We start from the raw sequence: 21,932 nt of genomic DNA, 5'->3' as shown, positions 1-21,932 counted from the left end.
GAAGGAATTCACATGTGTTCACTAAATGTATAAGCAAATACAGTGCTCATGCAAATAATTATTCAAAACACAAATAAAACAGTTAGTTGTTAGGTAGGGAGGGTGGAGCAGATTTGTTTAAATCTTTATAGACAGACTCCCTTCAACATTTCTTGGGGATGGAAACACGCGATGGAGTAACTTGTTGCAGTTTCTGAGAACTATAATTAAACTTTCCCATTTCCAGTATCATTTGAATTCACGTGGCTATACTTCTTCAATATTTATCATCATCAAAAAGCCTGACAGAAGAGTATTTAACTCCAACCCACACTAACTGTGAATACAGATGTAATGCTATCCTTGTCCTTTAACAGCAGACGAATCTGAAGAGCAATGACGAAATAAGAGTCGTTCTGATTGGGAAAACTGGAGTAGGGAACTAAGGGGAGAGTGGATCCTGGGAGAGGAAAAGTGGTTTCAGATCGGTATTCCTCATCTGTGACTACAGAATGTGAAAATGTCAGAGGATGTGTGCGTGGCCTTAAGGTAGCCAGAGCACTATTAGATCTACGATCATTTTCAAGTGTTACTTAAGTTACGATGCTTTTGGGAAGCAGACCTTAATATTAAGATCACTCCTACGATCGTTTTTACGACCAATTTAGGCTTACGATGCTTTTGGCAAACGCAGCCCAGGTTGGTTGTACAAACCATTGCAGTCTATCTGTCTTTCCGTTTTTTTACTCGCTTTCGATTTCAACTTGGCGGTGGCGTGAAATCTATAACGTTTCGCGTCAACGTCCAATCCTTCTTTCTGGATTTTTGTATAACCGTGGGGTAAATCTTAACCTTGCGTGTGTTTGTTTTCCTCATATTACGTGTGTTTGTATTCCTCATATTAAGTGTGTTTGTATTCCTCCTATAGCGGTGTCTACAATTCAAAACAAACATCACCATGTCATGTTGAACTCGGCCACACAGACTTGAAATCCCTCTAACTAACCGAACATTAGATTAACGTGTGTCATTAAAACATAAAAGACGTTATCAATATGCAAACAGAAACACAGACGGCCAGATGTTACGTTTAAAATAGCGATCAATTGAAATGCACTACGATTACTGTCAACCAACCTATACAATATCATTAACTTACCTTTCAATGCTCTTGTTGGTTGTATAGTAGGCTAAGAAGAAAACAGTCATTTTTATATTTCATTAAATAATTAACATACCTTGACACACAGCGCGGAGCTGAAGGCAACCGGTGTCTGTCACACAGTGCAAGCAGATTAAAAATACTGACAAATAAACTATAAATGAACAGATAGCATATTCACTGATGAGGAGAAGGTAAAAACCAATAAGTATTATAAATAATAAATAATAGTTCAGTTTGTGCCTTAAAAACATCTGTTCTTGTTAACAATATCTAACGAAATTAATTGTTTTTCTTTACATGGCCGGTCCGTAATAATGATAATTAAGCAGTCGTTTAATTGAAATGTCGTGTGATCTTTTTATCTACCATTGGAAAACTTGGGTAAATGTTGTGTTATGGCTGTGCCTGGTACGTCCATGACCATCAAAAGTTGTCGAAGGCGCGATCACGGTCCCATAAAGCAATTCATAAATGTTTTTTAACGGAAAAACACCGTAACACAGGTAGAATGGAAGATAGTATACATGCACATTTAAATACATTTTATGTTTCAGTGTAAAACATTTACACTCTTAGGAATTTTGTTTGAATGACTGTGGGCGGTGACAAGTAATTTGCTCTGCCACGCAGCGCTGCTTTGTCTACTCTGTGAATACCTCAACCACAGGGTGAACAAGTCAGGCAAGTTAGCAGTGACTCATTATCATAGGAATAGATTAAGTTAATGTAAAAAGCTCACTATTTAAGGAAAACAAAATGACGCAGATACCAAGGCATCCACAGGTTATAAGCACTGTATCGAAAGGTATGTTGTAAGTTTTATCTTAATAATAAAAAAGTAAGATATTATTCATGTTTAGACGATACAGTATTGCTAAAATAAAATGTGTTGCTGCTATATTGGTGAAAGTAGTCTAAAACAATGTAGTTTGAAAGACAAAGACAAATGGAAGGAAAGAAGAGAGGAACACAAACTGTATAACTTAATATTGGGTTTACAGTGGACACAATTTGATCATTTAAAATACTGTAAAAGTAAAAGGAGCAAGCAGTAGTGCGTCGGAATTTAGCCGTGTATTACAACTATGAAGCTACATATAGGCCTACTTAGCAGTTTGATTTACTGAATGACAAAACCAATAAAAGGCAAATGAGAAAATTTGCATCATTTGTTTGTATAAATTGTTAAAATTTTACCAAAATTAAAAAACACGAAAATGTCCGTTTTTGTTCAAAGAAAACAAACCTTTTGGTGAAAATAGTTAGTTAAACTAATCCGTTCTTCCACCGAAAGTAGACATTTGTCACTGCCACATGCCGTATGAAAGGGCCATAATACTATTTATGGGGCAGTCATGAATGTATTATTTCTGAAATATATATTTATTCTTTTATATTTGTAATTTTACTTTGAATTCATGTCAATTTTTACTCAGAGCAAGAGCTTTGGCCTCCTTTTTTTTCAACAGATATGAATGTCAATGAAGATATTTCATCGAAGACCTCATGGGTTCAATCTTTTTTCATTGCACTAGTGCTTGGTATAATTGGTGTTGTTGCTGCAATAGCTTTGCAGGTATGTTATGATCTTTTCAAATTTTAACTGCAAAGTAATATAGCCTACAGTATAGGGATGCACAGATACCACTTTTTTTCAGACCAAGTAGGCCTACAAGTATTTACATTTGGGTACTCGCTGCTACCGAGTACCGATACCAGTACTTACAAATTACTGAATGAACGAGTCATTATTAAGTGTTGTAAATTATTTGATTGGTAACAGCGTCTTTTTCTAGTTTAATTTATTGATAATATGTAAGAATATAAACTTAAGGCTGAAGCAAATAATATATTTAATTAGATTACGGGGAAAACACACTTTATAAAAGGTAAAAAATATCACAAATATGCAGATTTAAATGAGTCAAAGCTGATTTAACACTGGTGAGAATTTTTCTTCAGAATACATTTTTGTGGCCGGAGCTCAGAGGAGGGGTAGGTATGGAGGGATTTCTCAGTCACAATATAAACTAAAAGTCTAAAACTGAAAGTTTAAACTAAAACTAAAAGTCTAAATTTGAAACTAAAAGTCCAAGTTGAAAATCCATCCATCCATTTTCTTCCGCTTATCCGGGGCCGGGTCGCGGGGACAGCAGTCTAAGTAGAGATGCCCAGACATCCCTCACCCTAGACACTTCCTCCAGCTCTTCCGGGGGGACACCGAGGCGTTCCCAGGCCAGCCGGGAGACATAGTCCCACCAGCGTGTCCTAGGTCTTCCCCGGGGTCTCCTCCCGGTCGGACGGGCCTGGAACACCTTCCGAGGAAGGCGTCCAGTAGGCATCCGTAACAGATGCCCAAGCCACCTCAGCTGACCCCTCTCGATGTGGAGGAGCAGCGGCTCTACTCCGAGCTCCTCGCGGGTGACGGAGCTTCTCACCCTATCTCTAAGGGATCGCCCAGCCACCCTGCGGAGGAAGCTCATTTCAGCCGCCTGTATCCGGGATCTTGTCCTTTCGGTCATGACCCAAAGTACGTTCCTACTCTCAAGTTGAAAATGAATTTGGTTTATAGGATTGGGCATTTAGTATATAGGATTGGGCATTTGGTATATAGGATTGGGTATTTTATATGTAGGATTGGGCATTTAATCATATAGCCATTTAGAATTGAGGATTTAGGATTGGGCATTTGAGGATTGAGGAGTGTATGCAAATTTAGACTTTTAGTTTTGGTTTAAAACTTTCAGCTTTAGACTTTTAGTTTATATTGTGACTGAGAAATCCCTCCATAGGTAGGAAGGAACAAGGAACCAAGAAAAAAGTGAATTGATCGACTACGCCACCCAGTATATCTGGGAAATACTAATAACTTAAAGACAATGAGGCGTGAATATCTAAATGTAATTTATTTAAGTCAATTAGTTTGGTAAAACCCCATGCTCATTTAAACTGTAATAATTTTTTTAACAATGCAAACAGCAACAATTGGCGATATGGATCAGGAGGTTAATATAGATCTGCCGACCCGAGTCTGGGGATCGCCAGCAGGGAGTCAGGCTAGCTGTCCGAATACCAACTGAGCCACACGTGCTACAAAAAAATCAAAAATACAAAGGTGAAATTCACAGCAAGGACAAAACCTAAACCAAAGTCAAATCGGGCGTTTTCCCCTGTGGGCCGCTATCGTTTGGTGCCAGTAATGGACACTTTGGCCGTTCAGACGAATGTATTGTAATGTAAAGCTGCAATCAACGCGAATGCAAAGAAAATTAACCACGCACAATTATTTAAATTAAATTAAATGTATGTATGTATTTTCTTCTTAATTTCAGCGTCTATATGTCTATATAGAGACAATTTACATAGGGTTGTGGAAGGAAACTTTATTAAACCCACACTGACACAGGGGGAACATGAAAACTCCACACAGAAAGACCTCCCATTCTAGCCGGGGCTTTTACCAGGGACGAAATTAAGTTCACACAAATATTTGAAGGACTCATAAAATGAATTACTTGCCATGAGGGGAAATCTATTGGGCGTGGTGCTCTTTCCCTCTAGAGCAGTCTGGGGACATTGGCCTAGACCTAGAACATATACAGGTCCTTCTAAAAAAATTTGCATATTGTGATAAAGTTCATTATTTTCCATAATGTAATGATTAAAATTAAACTTTCATATATTTTAGATTAATTGCACACCAACTGAAATATTTCAGGTCTTTTATTGTTTTAATACTGATGATTTTGGCATACAGCTCATGAAATCCCAAAATTCCTACCTCAAAAAATAAGCATATCATGAAAAGGTTCTCTAAACGAGCTATTAACCTAATCATCTGAATCAACTAATTAACTCTAAACACCTGCAAAAGATTCCTGAGGCTTTTAAAAACTGCCAGCCTGGTTCATTACTCAAAACCGCAATCATGGGTAAGACTGCTGACCTGACTGCTGTCCAGACGGCCATCATTGACACCCTCAAGCAAGAGGGTAAGACACAGAAAGAAATTTCTGAACGAATAGGCTGTTCCCAGAGTGCTGTATCAAGGCACCTCAGTGGGAAGTCTGTTTGAAGGAAAAAGTGTGGCAAAAAATGCTGCACTACGAGAAGAGGTGACCGGACCCTGATTAAGATTGTGGAGAAGGACCGATTCCAGACCTTGGGGGACCTGCGGAAGCAGTGGACTGAGTCTGGAGTAGTAACATCCAGAGCCACCGTGCACAGGTGTGTGCAGGAAATGGGCTACAGAGAAGCAGCACTGGACTGTTGCTCAGTGGTCCAAAGTACTTTCTTCGGATGAAAGCAAATTTTGCATGTCATTCGGAAATCAAGGTGCCAGAGACTGGAGGAAGACTGGGGAGAAGGAAATGCCAAAATGCCTGAAGTCCAGTGTCAAGTACCCACAGTCAGTGATGGTCTGGGGTGCCATGTCAGCTGCTGGTGTTGGTCCACTGTGTTTTATCAAGGGCAGGGTCAATGCAGCTAGCTATCAGGAGATTTTGGAGCACTTCATGCTTCCATCTGCTGAAAAGCTTTATGGAGATGAAGATTTCATTTTTCAGCACGACTTGGCACCTGCTCACAGTGCCAAAACCACTGGTAAATGGTTTACTGACCATGGTATTACTGTGCTCAATTGGCCTGCCAACTCTCCTGACCTGAACCCCATAGAGAATCTGTGGGATATTGTGAAGAGAAAGTTGAGAGACGCAAGACCCAACACTCTGGATGAGCTTAAGGCCGCTATCGAAGCATCCTGGGCCTCCATAACACCTCAGCGGTGCCACAGGCTGATTGCCTCCATGCCACGCCGCATTGAAGCAGTCATTTCTGCAAAAGGATTCCCGACCAAGTATTGAGTGCATAACTGAACATAATTATTTGATGGTTGACTTTTTTTGTATTAAAAACACTTTTCTTTTATTGGTCGGATGAAATATGCAAATTGTTTGAGAGAGGAATTTTGGTTCCCCTTCAGTCGGTCTCTCGACGTTGTGTTGAGAGACTGACTGGGGGTTTGATCTTGAGAACCTACCTTCTCCGAGATAATTAATTACAATACGCCAATGGGCTTGACGAATGGCACGCGCACGCCAGTCTCCGCCCCGTACATACGGGTATAAAAGGAAGATGGCGGCGGTCATTCACTCATCCTTTGTTCTTCGGAACCTGTGTGTTTGCTTTATGCTACATGCGATACTCGACTTCGAGACTGATTTTAACCTGCTGGATTTGCGACGCGGAGCAGCGGACCTCTCCTTTCGGTGGACTTCCCCTGGGCGTTTCACTGATTCGGCATGTCCCGTGTGTGCGGACATGGCAATCAGGGTGTTGCGGTCACGGTTGGCTTCGTTCTTTGTGAGCGCAGCCACCACCCCGTCTGCTTCCCAGGCGTCTTCAGCCGCTGTTTCGGCGCGGTTGATCGCTTTGATGAGCGGCGAGGGTGATTTGGGGACTCCTATGGATGTTGCTCCGTCCATACCCCTGCACGCTCACCTGGTTCGTCCCCTACGAGCGGCAGACGGCCGTCTCATAGTGGCAAGACTCCCTATAGGGATGATGACTCCATTTCTGTCGCTGCATCGGACAGCTGCCTGCTGGCATCGGATGCGGAAAACTCCTCTGATCTCCTGTCGTCAGGCAGTCGAGTGCCGGAGGAGACTGACGCTGAGATGTCGGCCATGCTCTCTCAGGCAGCTGTGTGTATCGGGTTGCAGTGTGTGGCACCACCCTCCCCGAAACGCTTGCGGCTGGATGCATGGTTTCTGGGGTCGGGGCGCGGACAAAAACCGTGCCCCGCCCCGGTGCCGTTCTTTCCGGAGGTGCATGAAGAGCTCTCCAAGTCCTGGAATGTCCAGGCAGGAGGGCTCGGCGGCTGTGACTTCCCTGGATGGCGGAGCGGCTAGAGGCTATGTTGACGTCCCCTAGGTGGAGCGTGCGGTCGCGGGCCACTGGTGCCCGCAGACGGCTGCCACTTGGAGGGGTCGACCTAGACTCCCGTCCAGGGCATGTAAGCTCTCTTCGACACTCGTGTCGAAGGCTTACAGTGCTGCTGGACGAGCCGCTTCTACTCTCCACGCCATGGCGGTCCTCCAGGTCTTTCAGGCGAAAGTCCTGAAGGATTTGGACGGCGCGAAGTCCGACCCAACTCGCATGAGTGAGTTGCGCACTGCCACGGACCTCGCGCTACGGGCGACGAAGGCCACGGCGCGTGCATTGGGTCGGTCGATGTCCACAATGGTGGTCCAGGAAAGGCATCTGTGGCTTAATCTTGCGCAGATGAGCGACGCTCAGAAGGCCCGCCTTCTGGACGCGCCCATCTCGCAAGCTGGGCTGTTCGGTGATACCGTGGAGGACGTGGCACAGCAGTTCTCCGCGGTACAGAAGCAGACTGAGGACAGATCCTGCCGCGCCGCGACGTTCCCAGCAGCCCCGTTCTCCCGCGGTGGCCCCTCCGGTTCCAGGACCCTCCCACAGGACGACCCACCAGACAAGTCTCTCGGTCAGCACGACCTGGTCACCAGGTTCCTCAAGGGCGCGAGAAGGGTGAATCCACCTCGACCACGCTCTGTACCCTCTTAGGACCTTAACGTGGTCCTACAGGGCCTTGGTACGGCCCCGTTTGAGCCCCTCGGAGTTGCTAGTCTTCCTCATCTGTCGATGAAAGCTGCACTCCTGACGGCGATCGCCTCCATCAAGAGGGTGGGGGACCTACAGGCATTTTCCGTGTCCCAAGGGTGCCTAGAGTTCGGGCCCGGCGATTCTCACGTTGTCTTGAGACCCCGTCCCGGTTACGTGCCCAAGGTTCCCACCACTCCCTTCTGGGACCAGGTGGTGAGCCTGCAGGCGCTCCCCTCAGGGAAGGAAGACCCAACCTCCAATGTGTTGTGTCCAGTACGCGCGCTGCGTCTGAAGCTCCGAGCATCTCTTTATCTGTTACCGGAGGACAGCACCCCGGGAGGGCTGTCTCCAAACAGAGATTGGTGCACTGGATTGTGGATGCCATCACGGTGGCATACCAGTCCCAAGATCGCCCGTGCCTGCTTGCAGTGAGGGCCCACTCCACTCGGAGTCTGGCCTCCTCGTGGGCACTGGCACAGGGCGCCTCTCTGGCAGACATCTGCAGTGCTGCGGGTTGGGCTACGCCCAGTACCTTCGCAAGGTTATATAATCTCCGCGTGGAACCAGTTGCAGCCCATGTCCTTAATGCCCCCGGCGTGTAGGACGGACTCCTGGTTTGGGCATACGCCTGCGAAAGCGCCTTCTTCCCTCACCAGGTGAGACCAGTGCGCTATTTTTTGCCTCCCTGCTTTCCCAGCTCGTGGCGAAGTATAAGCATTCCATCCATCACTAAGCATTGGCATTTGGTAGCAGACGGAGCGGAGCCGTCTGTTGGAACCAGGTCCAGTATAGGTAGAGTCATCCCTACTCAGGTAGACCCCTGTACTAGGGCTAATGCCCCATACATAGTGACTCCCCTCTGGGTCGTACCGTGTGTTGTATTCCTCACTCCTGATTTTCCGGTAGGTGAATCTGTGACCTCCCCTCCGGTGGTAATTCCCACCTGGTTTTGTCCCCCTACTCGGCTGACACCTTTTTAGCGCATTTCGTTCTCCCCGCCGGTGAGACCATGTTAGTTTCTCCACATGTAACCTCCCCTCCCGGTAGGATGTGGCCTCCGTAACATACTCTTCAAAGAGGAGAGCAGTGTTTCCCCAGTGGTCGGCTCCGGACAGCTCCTCGCTACTAGAGGCATACGCCACTGTCCGGGAGGCCGTTAGTACAGGCTTCTCAGTATGACCAATACTATGCGACTGGAAGATTACATCTCGCGGTAGCACTCTTGTGACTCGCTAGCCTAGTCAGGGTCGCTTCGCTGGAGGTCGTGATATCGGTGCAAGCGCTGGGGCGTTTAGATAGATCCCCAGTCAGTCTCTCAACACAACGTCGAGAGACCGACTGAAGGGGAACGTCTCGGTTACGTCTGTAACCTCCGTTCCCTGATGGAGGGAACGAGACGTTGTGTCTTCATGCCACAACGCTGCGCCGAATCACTGCAGTGAAAGGGATGCTCTCAGGTTCCTCAGTACAAAGGGTGAGTGAATGACCGCCGCCATCTTCCTTTTATACCCATATGTACGGGGCGGAGACTGGCGCGCGCGTGCCACTCGCCAAGCCCATTGGCGTTTTATAATTAATTATCTCGGAGAAGGTAGGTTCTCAAGATCAAACCCCCAGTCAGTCTCTCAACACAACGTCTCATTCCCTCCATCAGGGAACGGAGGTTACAGACGTAACTGAGATGTTTTCATGAGCTGTATGCCAAAATCATCAGTATCAAAACAATAAAAGACCTGAAATATTTCAGTTGGTGTGCAATGAATCTAAAATATATGAAAGTTTAATTTTTATCATTACATTATGGAAAATAATGAATTATTTGCAAATCCACCTTCATTCTTCTATAAGGTAAGCACCAGGCATGCATTCCTGTGGGAGGAGAAAGCCCTTGTTTGGTGGGAGGAGTATGGCAAGAAGCAAATAGAACATTATTATGTTCTTTTAAAAGACATCCATATCGTAATGTAAGAAATTTAAAGAAAAAGTTAATAAATGTGTTGAAATGTTTATTTTTTCATCCCCTCCAGACTTTAAAGCAACACAATCATTCAGGTAATCATTTAGTTCAAGATTCTGATCATGTATCAAGCTATACAGATATTTTTAAAGGAATATGAAGATATTACATGCAAGATTCTTGGTTAGAATTACAAAGTATGTAATACTTTTACAAACATTTTATTATTATTCTCAATAGTGCATCATCCAGTTGAAGAGCTCCGGATACTTTTGGTTGGAAAAACAGGGGTGGGGAAAAGCGCAACAGGCAACACTATCCTGGGCAAGAAGTTATTTAAATCTGAGATATCATCCGCTTCTGTGACTGCAGAGTGTGAAAAAAATTATGCAATAGTCAATGGGAGAGAAGTATCTGTCATTGACTCTCCAGGTTTGTTTGACACCAGCTTGAGTGTGAATGAGGCGATTTTCAGAATCAAACGCTGTATTCCTCTCTCTGCTCCTGGTCCACATGTGTTCTTAGTTGTGATTCAGTCTGGCAGATTCACAGATGAAGAGGCAGAAGCAGTTAAAATCATCCAAGCAATATTTGGTGAAGAAGCCAGCACATACACCATGGCCCTGTTCACTCACGGAGATCTACTGGAAGGTGAAAACATTCACACGTTTGTGCGTAAAAATGCAAAACTGGTCAATTTCATTAAAGCCTGCAGTGGACGATACCATGTGTTTAACAACAAAGATAAGGATTCAGATCAGGTCATTCAGTTGCTGGACCAGATTGATAAATTGGTGACTGGAAATGGTGGGCAGCATTACACCAGTGAGATGCTACAGAGGGCAGAGAAAGCAATTGAGGAAAAAAAACAACGCATTATGAAAGAGACAGAGGAGCGAAGACTCAAGGAGATAGAAGAAATGAGGTCAAAAGTTAGAGTTGAAGAGTTTGAAAAAGAAAAAAAAAAAATTTATGACCGCGATGAAAAGGAGGCGAGACGAAAAGCTGAGGAAGACCAATCCATCTTGACAGATTTATCTTATGCTTTTTATTTTGTGGGTCAAGCTCTAAAAAAAGTTTTTGGCTTTTTCTAAAGACTTTTAATGAACTTTACAGGCAAAGGGGAAGTTTGCCTGTAAAGGGCATAAGGTCCCCAAAAATTAACCTGGCAGATCTTCAGGTTCATCTAAGGTGCCATTGACCAAGTGAGCAGTTTCCATCATTGACTGTATTATACAGTCTGTATAACACTGTTGTATTAAATCAAACAACTAATGTTAGCATGTAAATGTGGCTTTTATGATTTTGAAATAAGAAGTTAAATGTAATGTAAATAAGCAATTTAATTCCTTATTGCATTAAATTAGCAATTTATATGCAATAAACACTTATAGGCAATGCAGTAGACCATCATTACAGATTTGTATTTAATGGTGGTCTTGAAAAAAGTCATACTGGTCATATTAAAATAAGTATTTCTTCAGTACACAATGTAAAGATATCTAAAATGATTAACTAAGACGATTAATGGGAGAAAAGTTATTATTGAGTCAATTATTGACCCTGCTTCTCTTTGACACAAGCATGACTCAAAGGCGGGGGTGTCCGATATCTGAATTCTGACTTTATGAATTAAGTCGGGCCGAGTACCAAACCAACCTTGTAGCCAATCAGCAGTAAGGTGTACAGTGCACACGGACATAAGTCGAGCCGAGTGCTGATGAAAGTGAAAGATGGGGATAGGGGTGTGTCTGTTTTGGTGATTTGAACATCAACAACAGTTAAGATAAATCGGACACCCCGCCTTAATGTTCTTGCAGAGAGCACACTAACAGGAGAAGCTAAAACCTTCAGTTATAAATACTTTCCATAACAAGATAAATATTAAGTATGACTACTTTTAAATCAAGAAATAATATGTTTATTTGAACTATTTGAACATTTGAATATGTTTATTTGGTTCTTCTTCACCTTTGTTTATAATAATATTTACAAAGAATTACATGTTGTTATTTGCAGAAGTCTTTTCCTTTCATCTTTATATTAAAATATCTTGGAGAATGTTTTGGTTTTACTTTTATGTAGATACATTTAGGTTGTTTGTAAACAGTATGCTTTCCCGCTTTCCAGTTCTGGAAATATGAAAAAACGTTTCGCTTTATTTATTCAATATTTGTAATATTAAATTGGTCATATTTTCTTTTCCTAGAAACTTTAACTTTTCTTGATCACGACAGCAGAGGTTGACAGTAAAGTTGCATCACAAAGGGGTGAATAGGATCAAACCTGTCTCTTTACAAATCCTTAAACCAATCTGAATTCTCACAGTGTGTGCTGTCTTCAAATCAATTAAAATAAAAAAGTACACTAGTTTACATTCAGTCTTTTTAATTTGACATTTTCATAAATAACATGAATCTTTGACATTTATTAAAGCTGTTGCTCCCCAGAACAAATAACAGTAGTGATAAGTGCTTTATGTTTAAAGAGAAATACAATATATCGTATCAAGGAAAAAAAAACATTACCCAATAATGTGACACATGGACTTTACAAATGCTTTCATGTCCAATCTGTTATAACATCACTTCAATACTGACACAAGGGAGGCAAGATATGCTTATCTATGCTGTAAAATCCACAATATCCAATAGCGATCATCGGGTTATTTGTTCGATGCACTAACAATATTTTGCATTGATTACCTTTCTGTAAAGAAACAAAGCAAATTGAACCTCAATCCTGGACGGATTAATACCCCCAAAGATCTCCTTGTTATAATTTTGCAATGTAATGTATTCAAATATATTCCTTAATCAATAGCTGAATCAATGTCATACTGCATAAACCATGAACCCTTCCCGTAGCCCCCAAATCTGATATTTTTTCTAATTTGATTTCCAACTTGATCTTCACCTCTGATAGCAGCCGAAGCAAATGTAATAACAAGCTGGACCTTCTCTTGACTATTGTCATGCATTGATACATACAGATCGCTTGTTAGTGCAGTACTCGCCATGCAGACGCTTCCATTGCTCGATTCATAAGCAGGTGTACAAGCATGAGGAAATTCAATGTGGATGGATTTCTAAGATGGTATATACAGTACACTTCAGTCATTTGTGTCAGGTTCTGATGTAAATCTGATCATAGACTACTGCACAAGTTCAATAATGTATTTATTTTAGAGAAAGTTGTGGTCCTATGTCTATATTGGACATTGCTGCATCTATATTTCTATGAAACTGTTTAATCACAAAGTCATGAGTTGTTTCAGTGGGCTTTAGGTGCCTTGTGTCTAGTGTCGATTGAAACACCTTATGTAAGACGTTCTTTTGTGCTGATCTAGGTACAGCTTTCCACATATGACTCATAAATTGAACACCACAAACAAATAATTCTTGATCAAAGGTGAAGGTCAATTTCCTCTACAGTAACATCATCATTAAGAGCAGCAGCAGTCTGGCAAAAGTTGATCCTCCACACCACTAGGGGACAATATAAAAGTAAACTGATGTACTCTACAAGCACTCCTTAGCGTCTTCGTTTGTGTAATGGGCAAAAATGCCTATTAAATAGAACAGTTTACAGATTCACCATATGACATATTGCATACATTGCTTCTAAACATACACATGTATAACAAAGAATCATTAACAAGTGTCTGACATTAGTACTCAATGCCGCACATCTTTTTACACTCTCATATAAAAAGAAAAGCACCCAGTCTTCAGGAGGAATGATTATCTAATAAATAAATAAATAAATAAATGAGATATGTTTAAAATACTTTACATGCCACTATTTTGCACATGGATCGCTGTCTTCCCAAACACAGTATTACTTTTTACCACAGTGGCTTTGAGTCAGTACAGTATAGATAGGAGCTAAGAGGAGTACGGATCGATGAGCACCCATTATTGTGTAATTAACTGCGAGTCTGTATAATGGTAAAAATTCCCCAAATCAAGATGAAAATCTGGTGCAACACCAGCATGCCTTTCATCCCTCTATTCAACCATATATGTATCTCACACACACATTTAATTTACCGTTTCAACCACATCGAGCAAAAATCAGCATAAACTGGGTTAGGTACGTATAATCTTGGTTTAAGCCAGTTTAAACCAGCACGTGACCACCTTAAACCAGCACAAACCAGCATTAAAACATACTTAACCCAGCATACGCTGCTTTTTCAACAGGGAGGATTCTTTCTGTCAGCAATTTTAAAGCCTTCCTCTAGTAATCTGACCATTTCTAAATCATGTTGCCTTTTTTCAGTTTACACTTATTAGGTCTGAGCTTCCGGAAGTGCTAATCCTGGCTCACAGGTAACTGTGGGTGGGACCAGGCCCTTGGCTCCCCGACAGAGAAGTCCCTTTGCTGTTGCTGCGGATGTCTCTCCTCCATTGAACTTCCTGTAAGGTCTTCTTGGAGGTCCACGACGAGGAGGGGCTCCACGCAGGCACAAAGAAGGGAAACTGAACCCAGCCAGACAGCAGGCAGGACAGGAAATTACATCATCCTGTTCCGTGGTGGGTGGTAAAGGTGCTGGGGCAGGACCACGGTAACCGTTTAGTCTAGCCCATGCTAACGGCCGCCCGGGTCTCAGTAGTCCATTGTTATTGTCCAAACGGGGAAGGGGAGGTAATAATGGTGGCCCGTTGGAAACAGGCGTAGGCCATCCATTGGGCTTTAAGGATGATGAAGATGAATTAAAAGAACCGCTGATAAATCGTTTTCCTGAAATGACTCTTTCCGCTGTGTCGGGGGAGCTGCTACAATCCATTGGTTCTGTGTGGCACAATCCATTCTTTTCAATCTCTTCCTCCTCTTCCTCGTCTACCCGCTCTAAAGACACCATGTCTAAATCCAGCACCAAATCTGAGTCCTCAATCTCATCCAGCCATTCCTCCACATCTTTCTTCATTTCATTTCCGAGTTCCTCATTCCTCTGCTCCTGTCCCTCACACTCATTCAGGTCTCTGAAGGGGAGTTGTCGACCCATCTCGGGGGTGCACGGCAGAGACCGACATCTTCGAGGGGGTCCACGGAGTCCCGGGTAGCTTTTAAAAGATGGGGAGACACAGGGGTCTGGAGGTGGTGGGAGAGTAAATGTAAGAGAGATGACGGATTTGCTGGGGGTATCGAAGAGCTTGATGCGACCACCATTGAGATCTTGCCGAAGAGAGAAGGGGTTGACACGTGCAGGTGTACCCAGACACGGCGATGTGGCAGGAGGCAACATGTCTGACTGACTACGTGACAGACGCTGTTCACCCGGATGGCATGGTGCACTTCTCCTCCTATACGGGCTGACGTCAATGGCAACAGGTTCTGAAGAAATCACAACAACTTTACTGTTTAAGCAACATTTCCTCAAGAATTAACCAAGAATATCATAAACAATTAAAAATTGTATTATTATTATTAAAAAATTATATAAAGAAATATAAAAGAGATGTAAACTTTTGTAGTATGATTTAGTATGCAAGTATGAGTAAATTTAAATACGTGGCCATGAAAAATACATTACTTTTTATTTATTGTCATGTTTGGTCTGTTCAGTTTATGTAAAAAACTATTTGCACACAACTGCAAAAAACTATTTAAGTTGATTTGAACCGTATACACATTGTGGCGCAATCCAAACATTGATGTTTATTTGAGGATCCATTGGCTCAACCAATGGCATGACTTTGGTTTGGGACCAGTTTGACTATTATGGCTTATATGGGTTATAAATCTGAAATCTGTAATATACTTACCCAATATAATTGGAGCTTCACTTTTCTCTCTTTCACTCTCTATGCTCTCGAGGGTCACTACTATCTCAGAGAAGGCTGGACGGCTGTCTGCACACATCTTAAACAGAAAAAGGAAAACAACTATAGAAACAGAATTGACAATAAACAAAGCACAGTTTACCATTTTAGATATCAAAGCTCTGTGTATAATAACATATTCGCACAGTTATGTTTTTGAATTTATGGGTCTATCTTTGCAAACGTGACTTACATTGCAGCAGTTAACAGCCAGACGTAGAAACGAAGGTGGACAGTCTCCCACCATCTGCTTAAATGTGTCAATGTCCAGGCCAAAATCCTACAGACAACCAGACAGATACATTAAAATTTTAAATGTAGACCTGCCTTGTTTTTTAGTGATAGAATGCAACATTATGCACATCTACAATTATTTTAGAAAATAATTTTGCAAGTGGGTAATGCCATATGTTTTTATGTTTGGGTAAACTCTCTCTTTATCAAAAATCTATTTATGTGAAAATGTACTCTGTATTCTGCTTCACCAGCAGATGGAGGTAACAGTCTAAAAAAAGCAGATACAGAATCAGATTCCAATTCCAACTCAACCCGTATATAGTTAATGAAAAGTGAAACATCATTTGTTAAATTTACTGTAGGTGGGTAGTTGAAGAATAAATCCAACATGTGTCCTATGGTGTGCCTTGACAAAATGTATCAGTTGTATTAGATACAGTACCTCTGTCCGGGGGAGGATATCTGGGTCAGCTTCAATTCGGGCAATGATCTCACAAAGAATTATTCCATATGCAAAGACATCAGCCTATGGCATACAAATGCTAACTGTAAAACTTGAAATGACACAAACATAGTAAACTTGGAAGTTGAGACGTTGGTATTCTATGACAAAGTACCTTCTCGTTGTAAATCTCTCCTCGCAACATTTCTGGAGCCATCCAATAGGGGGAGCCCACAACAGCCAACGGTTGCTTTTCGACACAATCACTGTAGACATGCAAGAAAATATTTAGTATTATTTCACATTTTAATTGTTGTAAATTTATCTCTCTTCTGATATATTTCAAATGTAAGCTTAAAATATCACATATATATCCCAAAACAGGTAAGTGTATGTGCCATAAACTGCATATTTCTTTGAAAAAGAAAACATGGACTGACCTGTAATCAGGGATTTTCTCTGCCAGTCCAAAATCCCCAACCACAGACATGAAAGCACCATTTTCACAACGCACCAGACAATTCTGCAAAAGGTTGATGAGCACTTATGAGTTTTTATACACTTTCAACTCCTCACCTGTTTTTTATCCATTATCATACATGGGCATTTGTGGTTGTGTGTGACCCTCACCTTAGACGTGAGATCTCTGTGGAAAATGCCCTTGCTGTGAAGATACTGAAGCCCTCTTGCGATGTCCAGAGACAGACCGATCCTTACGCTCCATGACAGGTATATGTCACTGTCCAGCAGCTGCTCCAGGTTCCCTCCATTAATGTACTGTGTAACCATCACAATGAAACACATCAAACATTCAGCCCATTCTCTCATACAGTTTCAATTTACCTTCCAATCTTACCTCAGTGAGAGCATGAAGCTGCCCTTCATGAACACACACCCCCAAAAACCTAACAGAAAAGGGAGGGAAAACAAAAACATTGGAAAAGAATGAAGTCATGTTATGTAACACATACATTTCTGTATGAAGACACTTCATAGTGGCAATTTGAACCAATTAGTAGCAGCGGGTTACCAGTTATAACTCAATAATAGATCGAAAAATATAAAAATGCAGCCTTATATTTTAATTTTATGAGGAATGACAGACGTCAGATTAAGGTGTGTGTCCAACTACCTGAGGATGTTGGGGTGGCAAAGGCGGTTCATGAGCTGCACCTCTCTCAGCATGTTTGCTTTATTACTGGCTAGTGTGTTCATCTTCAGAGCCATCACCTGTCCTGTGATCCTGTGCTGCACCTGCACAACACACACACAGTAACATCACTGACAGAACTCCATGAATAATACATGCAGTGAACAATACAACACATTTCTCTGGTGATGTACATTATATATTCAATTGTGGTTTTGTAGCTATATACAGTTTATATATAGATATAAACACGAGTATGTGTTGTAGCTCACATTATACAAGTCACGACAGGAAATTGAAATTATTTACGTTTTCACAGGAAATCAAATGTTTAAATTTGCTAGGGATTAAAACACATGTACATGATGAACAAATGTAAGAACTGGTCAAAGCCCGAAATTCAGAGTGGTGGGCCTGTGCCATCCTTATTGTCGTGCCTGAGAATTTGGGGATGACAAGCAACCATCTTATATGGCTTTTGTGGACCCAATAGGTATAATTACACTGAAACATGTATTGGACAGATATTACATTACATTTTTACCAGTGGAGCAAAGCTGGAAAGTCGATGTTGGGATTTGTACAGAAAATAGTTGCATTAGTGTCTGTAAGTTTGAATGAAATATGATCATCTTTTTGAAAGTGGTACTGTATGTACAAGAGTGTGCGTATCAAGTATGGTGTGTTCAGTACTAATAGGCTTTCTGGATTTCCCATCATCCCACCTAGCCTGCTGGAATTCAGGACATTGAACAAACACAAATTCACATGGGTTGACCAACTTCAAAAAAAGATCTTTTAGAAAGTATCACAACATACAGCATCATACACGTAAACCAAGTTATCGGACTAACTTTGAATAATAACTACCTGCAATTATGAAAAAACACATGCATCAGAATTATGCAGCACATTACAAATATACATTTTATCTGTATGATTTTAGGATTTTAACCTAAGACCTATGAACTGCTAACACACTTCTCTAAAAGCTGAGCTACAGAAGCAGGTATAAACAATGCGTATTGTGTCCCTTTTTGTCAGTCGTGTATACTTTACATTATATACTACATATCTTAAATAAAAATATGCAGCATAAGATACGAAAGGACTGTTACTGACAATTTCAATATCGGACACAAATTACATCTATTAAACACTGAAATAAAATGTATGTTTATGTTTAGTTTTTTTAGTAAGTGGCTCTTTTAGTGCCATCCGGCCTTAAAACAATACGCTGTATGTGTCGCAAACTTTAAATTGGATTTATATCCCAGTGTTATGCATTCAGTTATTACAAGATCTGTGCAGCTGACAAAAACACCTGTTATTTTATTAACATTTATAATATACATAAAAGTATAAATATGAATTTATAGAACTCAATAAAAGCCACGAGTCATGTCAGCCACATCAATCTTCAGACCTTATTAGTCTTATTACCCTTAATACCATAAAAATAAAATAAAATCATATTCTGCAATACTTAAGAGACTGAATATCCGCTGAGGTAGAAAAGGGTAATTCTGTATTGGACAAATGTTCAATATGACAGCTACAAATAACAAATATGGATAAGAGGAATTAATTCAATACGATCTCAAGGTCCACAATGTGCCAAGGGTCTAAAAAATCAGAAATATTATATGATGTTGTCATGTCCACAACTTTCGCTGCCTGATGGAACCCAAGGAGAGGAACACACTGTAAAGTCATTGAGTTCACATACATCAAAACCACGATGTACAAACAGAAAACCATCATTATTTCAGTGTGTTCTTTCCACAACAACCAGAATAAACGACGATGTTTGCATGATAAGTCCAAAGTTCAAGTTGCACATCACAGGCCTTCTTATAATTCAGCAAAGCATGGAATATCAAAATGAGTCAAAATGATTTTAAAATAAAGAAGGTGAATTTTTTTAATAAAGATTTCAGATGGTCAACCAATTCACAACGCACGCATCTTCCCCTCTGGTATGAGGCAGACAGATTGGGACAGGTTGGTAATCTGATTATGATGTCTAGTAGAACCAACCTGTCTTGTCATTAATCACTGACACTGAAGTTGAATTTAACATGGCCACACATGACACAGTGTATACAAGATGACTGAGAAACAGATATAACAACCATCATACTTTATAAAACTTCAGTTGTATTAAAGCGATATATGTTTTACCCTACAACATGTGGGTTTGGATAATTTAAGAATTTATGATTTCTGTCAACACAGATATGTAAGTCAGTTTGTGTGCCAAAAGGATTTTATAAACTAGTTAATTATTGTATTATTCATTGTAAAGACTCTTAGCCCATCGTCGTTTTGATGAGCTACAGTAAAAAAACTATCTTAACTTAATGATATAGTATAATGATATGGATGGGCTATGTAGACTTCTTTTCCCTGATGACCATGATTCCTCCATAAAAAACGTCTCATTATTATTTTAAGTGTAGTTTATCAAACCAGCAACCAATCTAGACAGATGCAACAGGAAAAGCATAGACAAAGTAATAAGAAACAGTGTCGGTTACCTTGAACACTTCAGAGAAGAAGCCGGAGCCAATTTTCTCACAGAAGAAATCGTCAATGCGCGCCAGACTGGACACGGCGCTCCGCAGAGCCCGGTACGAGGACGGACGGATCCGGTTAGGCCCGTAAAGCCCTTGCAGAGAGGGCTCGCAGAGTTCTTGATCATCATATTTATCCATTATGATGGATAGGCAGTAGGTCATTTAACGCAGCCAAGTCCAAATATCCATGACCTCATTGATATGAACTAAAATGAATCTAAAACAACTCCTGTCTAGTGAATGTTTCTCCCGGGTGTACAATACTGCATCAAACCCCATAAAACCACCCAATTAAAATGTTTCCGAAAAGGACAAAGAAAAAGTGATGAGTGCGATCTGGATCTTTGCTGAGTGATGCATCTGCCATGTTTCATATTCCGGGTCGATCGGTAAATCTCCAGAGTGGCTGCGCGTTAATGCTGACCTGTTCTCCACAATCTCTGCCGCCTGGTTTACCGGGAGCTTCTGTCTCTATAAACCACAAAAATGGTTAAATATAAATAATATTGTCTTATTGTTTTTATTCTACACACACATTGACATGAAACATGCTCATTTACTTTATAGGCTACAGCCTTATATCAGCGATAGTAAAGCAGCAGTACAATACCTACAATGTATTATTATTATTCAGCGACAAGGATTAAAACAGCAGTAAAATAAACATCATTTATTATTATTATTCTATAGAAGGTTGGGGCTTTAATGTTTGTTGCTGAAAGAAATGCGACGTGTTGTAAGAATCATATATCAAGCCTTGACACATAGAGGATCCATTGCGGATGCTTGCTGAAATGACATTCAGCGCTAAGCATTCAGATTCACATTTTTTAAACGACTGCCTTGTCTTCGTTTTTGCATCTTCAGCTGTCTATTATTATTTATCATAAATGCAATCGTGCCAAAAGCATCCTTAAGTGTGCATTTATAAGCCGGCCGGTTAGCGCAGGGGCAGCATGCACGTAGCAGGGCCCGTGATACGGCTGCCCCATGATGGTAGTTTACCTTATTTTATTAATATCGAAGAAACGACTCTTACCTTATGTCCCACGTTGCTATTAGAAGATATGTTTAGGAGATGATGTTTAGTGGTTCAAAATGTCGTTCATGAGCTGCCATGGCCTTCTCGGCCATAGTTAAACGCGTTGGCAGATTGTAAATTTGCCCGTTCATTGGTGAAGAATAGGGGCTGGTCTTGAAAGGCTGGACGTTGCGCGTCAAGCATGCGCAGTAAGCGCTCTGACGCACGCCGGCTTGGTCCTGCACTTCCATTGCCTATGTTGGCGAATTAATCTATTCATGAAAAAAGTATTAATGCATTTTAACACTGTATGTTGCACTTTAACAATATTGCTGCGTGTATACAATACGTAGATCGGGCGCAACACGTTGTTTACAACAGCTGGAAAACACAGCTGAATTCCGATTGAATCCTGCCTACTCCACATTCTAGCAAGGCTCTGGACAACAGCAATACGCGCTTAAATGTGTGTAATAATATGTATATAATAATAAACCTTATTTAGATATGTACCCTTATCCTAATGCATAAATAAGCTCCCGTTACTCGGCCTCTCATTGGCCGTAGAAACGTCACGAGATCCAATGAACAGCCAGTGCGCTAGCAGTGTGCTTTGCCGATGACATCACCGGTACGTTCGTTTCACGATGCAACACGCAAAATAGGACATTAGGGCTTGATGATATCATCGTCAGCGAGCCTTTGATTTTATATGTAAGCATTGCATGATATACGTTTAAACGTTGTGATGATAACAATGTGCAATTTTCATTTGTAAGTTTTACATTTTTATTCATCTTTGTATTACATTTTTGGAATACATGAAACCTGCCCTCATACACAATGCTCTGAAATGATCAATTATTTACTAAATTTGGTTTGATTGCTTATACTTTTATTTGCCCTAAAATCATGATCCAATACACTTTAGCAAAGGTTTTTTTAATGTA

At 41.2% G+C, this 21,932-nt stretch overlaps 2 protein-coding genes across 2 annotated transcripts; one reads left to right on the top strand and one right to left on the bottom strand.

Annotated features, from left to right (window-relative positions):
* Positions 1-1,787: 1,787 nt before the first annotated feature.
* Positions 1,788-12,101, top strand: LOC306897534 (GTPase IMAP family member 9-like). The gene is made up of 4 exons (XM_079462359.1): positions 1,788-1,949; positions 2,614-2,720; positions 9,796-9,820; positions 9,966-12,101. Exons 1-4 carry the CDS (start codon positions 1,901-1,903, stop codon positions 10,817-10,819), a joined length of 1,035 nt encoding a protein of 344 aa, XP_079318485.1. The 5' UTR covers positions 1,788-1,900; the 3' UTR covers positions 10,820-12,101.
* On the bottom strand, positions 12,100-21,132 carry LOC306897533 (dual specificity testis-specific protein kinase 2-like). Its single transcript, XM_079462358.1, has 11 exons — positions 21,001-21,132; positions 19,923-20,432; positions 17,365-17,486; positions 17,089-17,137; positions 16,863-17,009; positions 16,673-16,755; positions 16,408-16,498; positions 16,233-16,316; positions 15,747-15,833; positions 15,497-15,593; positions 12,100-15,065 (listed from the first exon to the last, which is right to left on the bottom strand). The coding sequence occupies exons 2-11, from the start codon at positions 20,121-20,123 to the stop codon at positions 14,020-14,022; spliced, it is 2,007 nt and encodes a 668-aa protein (XP_079318484.1). The 5' UTR covers positions 20,124-20,432; positions 21,001-21,132; the 3' UTR covers positions 12,100-14,019.
* Positions 21,133-21,932: the final 800 nt, after the last annotated feature.

This window comes from Barbatula barbatula, assembly GCF_947034865.1.
Source record: "Barbatula barbatula genome assembly, chromosome: 8".
NCBI lineage: Eukaryota > Metazoa > Chordata > Actinopteri > Cypriniformes > Nemacheilidae > Barbatula > Barbatula barbatula.
Note: the sequence above shows the minus strand (reverse complement) of the source record. Positions and strands in the feature narration are given on the sequence as shown.